General features: G+C 32.2%; 1 protein-coding gene across 1 annotated transcript; it reads right to left on the bottom strand.

Moving 5' to 3' along the window:
• On the bottom strand, nt 1-7876 carry LOC107617361 (calcium-transporting ATPase 2, plasma membrane-type-like). Its single transcript, XM_016319123.2, has 8 exons — nt 7440-7876; nt 5952-6006; nt 4686-5878; nt 3796-4539; nt 2936-3094; nt 2214-2385; nt 1645-1943; nt 1-687 (listed from the first exon to the last, which is right to left on the bottom strand). Exons 1-8 carry the CDS (start codon nt 7614-7616, stop codon nt 445-447), a joined length of 3042 nt encoding a protein of 1013 aa, XP_016174609.1. The 5' UTR covers nt 7617-7876; the 3' UTR covers nt 1-444.

Consider the following 8498-nt stretch of genomic DNA (forward strand, 5'->3'; position numbering starts at 1 on the left):
GTCGCTATACCCAGAATTAAGAAGGCTAGCTAGCTGTTGATACTGGAAAATATTAGTTTTGATCACATGGAATTCATGGAAGTTGTTACATGACACTGCTACAATGCATGTTCGGATGTATATATTCTTGTATACAAAGATTTCTTCAGCGTCTATTTTTCTACTGGGCTTAAAAAATAATCAATAATTTAATAACATGGTTAATTGAAAGTTAAAACTAACTTCTGTAGTCAAACAATTAACACTTTTTTGTTGGTCAGCAGGATTGTTTCATTCTTATATATAAGTACTATTTTGTCAAACAATTTATATCTTTTAAGAGAGAAGGCTAATTTCATTCTTCTAAAAACTATTTTTTTACTGACAGCACAATCTTTCGAGTCCTATATTTTAAGGGTGGTTCACTCTTAAAAATGATATATATACCTATTCACAACATGCTTTTCATTCAACATTGATCTCTTTTAACTTTGCTGCAATTGGCATGCCCATATACCCAACCCCTAAACAAAAGAGCCATTGTACAAAAGAGAGAGGTGTTGTGTTTGCAAAGGTTCCCAAGTACTCAACTATTATGATTTGAAACACGACAGTGCAACTAATCACAGCCACAAACACCTGATTTTCCCACATGCCCTTCAACACATCTACTTCCTCCATTTCTCGAGAGTTTATCTCATTGAAAACCTGTAGGATCAAATGAACCCATTGATAAGGCAAGGATCATAACTGAAATTTCATGCACTTAGAATTTGTTCTTGAAAAGTGTTGCTTAATTATACATACTTTATTACTCATTCAAATTGACGTGTATCCATGTCATGGATGGCAGTAGTTCTTTTTACTAATAAATTTGGAAAGATAATAAAAACTAATCAATAATTAATCGACATAAATTTTGAATGTATAATTTCTAAAAAGGAGTGCTAGGGTCAACAATTTTTGTGATTTGTAACCATCAAATAGCTATCAATGATAATTTTAATGGTGTGAAATTTCATCCAATGACTCACTTTTTTTTGCTGGTTACATGCTGGCCAAAATTTAAAAAAGTTGCTGCCTCTAGACTTTTCCATTAATGAGTAAATACATTTTTTAATTCATGATATTTTTTCAAAAAATAAAACGTCACTCTACAATTTAAATTTTTTTAATCAATTCCAATCATTCAATTAACTGGTCTAAGCGGATCTTTATAACTAGTGACTTAATGATATGTTAGGAACCGCCTAAACTAATAACAAAGGACGTTTAAACTAACTATTTGATTAGATAGGAATGGTTACTAATTTTCGAATTATAGAGTCGCTTTATATTTCAGATAAATGATAAAAAAAATATTTTTACTAAAATTATTTTTTGTCTCTAAAATTTGGAGTGGTCTTAAATTTTTTAAAAATTTAGCTGTTGAGAATATATTTAATATAAATCGAAAACTTTTGAAATAAAATAAAATTTAAGCATATTTTTAAAATTTTTGTCAAATTTTAAAGACAAAAAATATATTTTATCTTTTTTTTTTAATTTTAGATTTTAAGTATGTAGTTATTTATTAGAATTGAAACTAAGATATCTAAATATCAATTTGGTGTCCAAAAATTCATGAACAATAACATATAGTATGTTGAAGATAGAAGACTGTACCTGACAGAAGACAAATGTGTTGAAAATAAGTGTGTTTAAGACAACATCAGGATTTGGGCCCCAGAGAAAGAAGAACCATCTTCCCACAGTCTGAAGAAGCCAAATGACAACAACTTGATACACTGATTGTCCCAAGATATTTCTCCACATGATATTGCTGATGAAATCTCCTTTCCTTCCAACAGGTGCACGCTTCATCAAATCATCATTTGGAGGCTCCGTTGCAAGTGCAAGTGCTCCTAATGTGTCCATTATCATGTTCACCCACAAAAGTTGAACCGCCGTCAGTGGTGCACTTCCTGAAACAAATTCAATATAATATTTTAGGGTACAGTATCTAAAGTTATCACATCTATAATTTCACATGCATTAACATCTGTAATTACATATTTATTATATTTAAAATTATACAATTATTCTAAGGATAATTAATAAAAAATAAATAAGACAATTTTAAACTATTTGGACTGATTTTTTATTGTCTCCAAAATAAGGGTATTCCGTAATAATGAGCACGAAGTGAGTTCATAATGAAAGTAAATAAGTTTAGGCTTGTTTAATTTTCTAACCTGTGAAACAAGCTGATGAGAAGTTCACTAGTAATGCTACCACATTAACGGTAAGCTGAAACTGTACAAATTTTTGAATATTTATGTAAACTGAACGTCCCCATTTTGCTACTGTCACTATTGTGGAGAAGTTATCGTCTAAAATTATGACATCTGCACTTTCTTTAGCAACCTGTGCATAAAATTATGATATGAGTTAGTTGAATTCGACATTCCGCTAGGAATAAGGGAAATAGTGGAAGATCATGAAAACATTTTTCATTCATTTTTCAAAAAAAATTTATGGAAAAGTGTTTAATTTAAAAATAAAAAATACTCAAAATATAAATACAGCCACAAAATATTCTAAATCTTTGGTTAAATATAAAAAATAAATCCTTTTCTTTCTGAATGTTGCCTATAACAAATATAATTATTGGACTAGGCTAATTTGCAATAAAAGAATGATGAGTTCTAGGTGAAAATAGTATAAATGAAAATAAAATTAGCTAGTGTAATTCCCTTTTCTCTTACCAGTTCCTCTTTCAAATTATAATTATTCGTTTTTCTTATCACACACTCATGCCAGTATTAGTCCTCGTTCTCAATTCCATTCATATACCAACATAATAACATTTTTCGTTACTCTATTATTTTGGTTCTAGATAGTGACCATAGTTTTTATGGACATATTTAATTAAAAGATTAGTTGCAGTAAGCATGGAAAAGAAGCACTCACTCACCTCAGTTCCAGCAATTCCCATTGCAAGTCCAATATCAGCTTCATGAAGGGCTGGGGCATCATTTGTTCCATCACCAGTTACAGCTACAACCTCTCCAAAAGTTGTACGCAACTGCTTCACCAATGTATGCTTATCTAAAGGTGAGGATCTAGCCATCACCTGAAATTCATATGTAGTTTAATTTCAAAATACAATCTATAAAAACATAATTCATATTTATATACATTAAATCATAGGGTATACCAATTTTAAAATAAGTGTCTCAAAATTAATTATGTTCAGGAATTAATAAAATTATTGAAAACATATTAATTTCAATAAATACATTAGGAACGTTGATACAAAATTATGTGAATTATCTTTTTTTATCCAATTTTTTTATTCTCCTTTTTCACTTATTTTCTATTATTTATTATATTAATAGGATTAAAAATTTAATTAGTGTTTTCTAATCTTTTTAAATAAACAATTATTTTGAACAAGATCAAATTTAATGAGTGCTATTCACGAATAGTAGTATGCATAAATAAATAATTATGAACTTGAGTTCATTTTCTTTAATGGTGGTGCCTGTGTTGCATCATGTTAAATTGTTATACAACACCATTTCTATGATAATGGCTCTAATTAACTTTAAATCGCTAATTTCTAGTTGAAAAATATTAATTTCGTATATTTTATCTTAGTAGTTTAGTTTTAGATTGGATTATTTTATAATGAAATTAAAATTTTGAAGGGGTCAAGAGATAGTTTTATTTGTTTTAAAAAAATTATTTTGTTAAGTAATTGTCATCTTCCGAAAATTATATACTAGTTCTATTTTATTAACAGTTATTTATTCCATAAGAAAAGTAGTGTACCTGGAGCTTGGGAATGAGTTCAAACAATTCCTCCTGAGTTTTTTGTCTAAATTCAGGACCTTCAATGGCGATGCCATCATCTGTTAAAATCCCACACTCTCTGGCAATAGCCTTTGCCGTATTAATGTTATCTCCGGTGACCATCCTCACTACTATTCCGGCGGACCGACACACTGCAACAGATTCCTTAACACCCGGACGAACGGGATCTTTGATACCAACAACTCCTATACAAGTGTACCCAGAAGAAGGAATAGGATCCTCTGGAGAGAACCCATTTTCCAATTCCATATAAGCAAGACACAGAGTCCTAAGTGCCTCATTAGCAAACTGGTTTATTGTCTTGCTAAGATAGTTCATTGCTTCTTCATCAAGGGACACAATCTCACCATTTGAGTTTATCACTTTGTCACAAGATGCAAGCACTATTTCAGAAGCACCTTTGCTATGTGCTCTTAAGCGTCCTCCATCATGGACCTTCACAACCACGCCCATTCTTTTCTTTTCGGAGTTGAATGGCTCAACTTTTATAAGCTTGCATTTTTCTCTCTCGCCTTGTGGGTCCCCACCTAGCGAGAGCCCGAATTCTAGAATCGCTGATTCTGTTGGAGTTCCCAAAATCTCACGCTTCCCCATTTTGTTAACCACAACTTCACCGCCGGTGTTGTTGAATATTGACTGAAGTAGCAGCTTTAATGCCAAATCTGGGAGTTGAGACACCTTACTGTTGCTCACTTCGTTAACCTGCGTGAAAAGCAAGAATTAAAAGAAAAAAAATGTTTTTAAAATATACATGTAAAATTTTATACTTACATAGCATCAAAATTAAATTAAAAAGAAATAGCCTTTTAAAACTTGCTTTTTTAAAATGGAAATGTTACGTGGTTTACCTTCATACAAATGCATGTTTTGACAACTGTCATGCGGTTGGTTGTTAGGGTTCCAGTCTTGTCACTACATATAGTTGTGGCGGATCCCATGGTCTCGCAAGCTGCCAAGTGTCTCACAAGAGCCTTGTCATTCATCATCTTCTTCATCGCAAACGCAAGGCTCAACGTAACTGCCAACGGCAGCCCCTCCGGCACAGCAACAACAACAATCGTAACTGCAATGGCGAAGAATTCCAGCATCTCCAAGCAATCCTCCGTAGACCACCACCAAAACCTCCCTTCTTCAAGTTTTCTCCCCATTAGTCCCTTCACCAACACAACGAAAGTAATCACCGCGAAAAACAGTCCTATCTTTCCTATAATCGTTGCCACTCCATTCAGCTTCACCTGCAACGGCGTCTCGTCATCGCCACCTTCGCTTAGCGTCGCCATTAACTTCCCCCACTGTGTTCTCATTCCCACCGTTGTAACCATCATGGTACAGGATCCATCTTGGACTTTTGTTCCCGAAAGAAGAAACGGGTTCTGAGAAGTAACCATAACCGGTTCGCTCTCGCCGGTTAAACTCGACTCGTCAATCAAGACGGAGAATCCGGAAACGAAGAGTCCGTCGGCAGGGACTTGGTCTCCAATGGCAAGATGGACCATGTCCCCAGGGAGTAAACTGTAAATTGACATTTTCTGCCTGTAACCGTTTCTTGTTATCTGAACTGAAATCTTTTTTTTCTCCTTGTCTAAATCTTTGAACTGTAAGGACTGGCGGTAGTCACTTGTGGCGGTTACAAAGACCACCAATAAGATGCTCACGACGATTCCTAGACCATCGTGAGCACCCTTTGGCCATCCCTCTGTTGCTATTCCAACTATCAGCGACACAAAGGCACACACTCCAAGAATCATGAGTGTCATGTCATGAAGGGCTTCGAAAACGTAAACCCAGAAGCTCCGAAGTTCAGCTTCAGCGAATTGGTTCACTCCGAAAATCTCCTCTCTCCTACGCTGCGATTCGTAACCGTCACTAAGACCCTTGGCTGTTGATGTTGAAAGCTTTTCTGCAATGCCTTCAACCCCACCATGGAATTTCAACTTCTTTACGTCATGTCCTTCAACTATAGACCCAAGTTCCTCTGCATCTATTTGAAAACCTGCAGCTTTAACATGCTGTGGTACAGTGTAATCACCAAGTTGCACACCTACAAGTTTATAGTGAAAGTTATTATTATAGTTTATCCGATCCTTGAATGTGTAGTGTATTAAGAAACTTGCCTTGGATAAATTGAAATGCAGCTTTGGAAACTAAAACAGCAACTCTCAGCTTTTCCTGCATTAAATGGGAAAGAATAAGAATTTCCGAAGGAAGAATGTTAGGAGGCCAATATTTTATATTAATTTTAAATGTGTAAACTTTTTATTTTTATACTATTAAAATTTAAGATTTAGAGTATAAAACAATTTGTAAAAATAAATTTCATATATAATTTATAATCTTAACCGCCCTAAACTTTACATTATAAATTATATTAGTAAGTTATCACTCTTTTTAGTTATGTTTAGTAGTAATAAGTAATAATAAACAAGATTGTTAGAAACCAAACAAACTTGCCAATTTTATTTTTGCATCCGCCACATGGATATCTGTTGCGTCAAGTTTCCTTAGCACGTTTCGCAATCTTCAACCTTTTGCAATTTCGTTTTTTCTTTTTAAATCTTTTTAATATATAATTATGATCTATCTACTCCATTTTGTGGAGGACACTGAAATTATTTTGCATTATCTGCAATTTTGGTAATTTCACTATTTGAGTATGACACATCTGTCGGGACTAATAAATATAGCAGTTAGGAACACAACTAAACTAGCTAGTACACTAACAGATAATTTATTTGTCATCATTATTATATAGGTGAATGTTATGGTGACTAAAATGTGGTGTCTATTTATTAAAAAGAGTTAAAAATTAATATTTAATTTAAAAGATATAAAAATAAATAATTTTTAAAAATTTAAAACTTACTACAAAAAAGAAAGTTAGGCAAAATTTAGACATCAAATCATAGGCACCATAGAATTGGCCATAATATACATAATGGACTTTAAAATTGGTTCAATAAAGTAAAAACACACTATATCCTAAATTACCCATCTAAATTTTAATATTAATATAGCTATCTGCATACGTAGTGAATTAAACATTTGATATATTTATTGTTCACATTATTTAATATTTTTATTATCCACCTATACTTTTTTTAAAGTTAAGATTTAGTGTTTAAGACTCAGATAATTTATACAACAAAAAATGATAGATAAACACATTTCACATGCACTGTTGAAAGAAGTTTACATTTACGATTTTTTTGTAGTCATTTTATGTAGTAGATGATAAACAGACCATAGTCATACAATATTCAGGTGAAATGAACTCACCTAACATGAGATATATTATTTTCTTCACATCAATGTTTTAAATTGCATTTCACAACCAAATTGTAAATACAGGAAAAAAAGAAATCACACCCCAGCCTCACTGTCCAAATGGCATAAAAAAAAGCCTCAATGTCCACAGTTATAACTTATAACAATAACAACCATGACTACCTTGTAGCTGCATTTGCAATTTAAAAGACGGGTATATTTTACCTCATATACCAAATAAATCGGTACAAAAAATTGTTCGACAAGATAAGTATACAAAATATTTGTTCAACTAACATTTTTATGAGCGAAAAACATACGTAGAAGGGGATTTAAACCTGATTAGTGCGACGCATAGCTGCTGCTTCTTCTCGCTTAGAGAGATTGGCAGTGAAACGAAAGCGTCTTTTGGGGTTCTTGACCACCCCACATAGTTTTCTCCATTTACCAAGAGATTCTCCATCAGAGTTCTTGGATTTCACACCTCCAAAATTCTCATTCAAATAATTCTCCATCACCCACCACCAGTGCCCTTTGTATATATATCAATATATATATGTATATATTCGTTCTTTTGGTCTTCAATTTATATAAAATGAGATGTTCATGGTAGCTCCCAATATGCACTCACATTGTAATAGCATTGTAAGGTTAAACTTCGGACAATGTGAAAGGCAAAATGCTAGTTCCTTTGTGTTGTCATGAAGTTAGTTAGCAGGGTAAAACTAATGGAAAAGAAAGGAAGAGATGAAGGAAGAAGAAGCAAAGAGGGAAATGAGTGAGGATCCGAAATTTGTTATAGTGCTTGAGAATGAATAATGAATAAAATATAAAAAATATCATTTTAATTTTAATAATTCTTAAAATGTGTTGATAAAATTATATAACTACCATAAACTTAACATTATCTTTTTGCTGGTAAAGAATTTTATACATCATTCTAGAACTAACATATATATAAAAATTAAGTATCATCATATTAAAAATTCATGTTAAAAAAATAGAAAACTCAAAATTGATATTTCAGATATTGGTAAGTGCACTAAATCGCTCTAAGTAATACTACGGTGAGTGGATATCATTTTTATGAGAATTAACAGATTGAATCAAGTAACGTCTAATTGAATATTTAATTAGATCAATCAAATATTAGCAAGATGATTGTGAATCTTGAAGTAGAAGCAAAGAACAATGAAGAAGATTGTATTTGTGAATGAAAAAATACTTAGAAACTTTGGAGAAGTAATCAGAGAATGAGATGTTAAAGTCTTCGGAGATGTTTAATTCTTAGACAACGTAATACTTAAGTTTTCCTACTTTGACTCATGCAAAAATCTTTTCACATCAAATCATTTGTAACCAAATTTCAATTACTTAGCAATTCAATTTTTCTTAAC

Source organism: Arachis ipaensis, chromosome B01 (genome assembly GCF_000816755.2).
Source record: "Arachis ipaensis cultivar K30076 chromosome B01, Araip1.1, whole genome shotgun sequence".
Taxonomy (NCBI): Eukaryota; Viridiplantae; Streptophyta; class Magnoliopsida; order Fabales; family Fabaceae; genus Arachis; species Arachis ipaensis.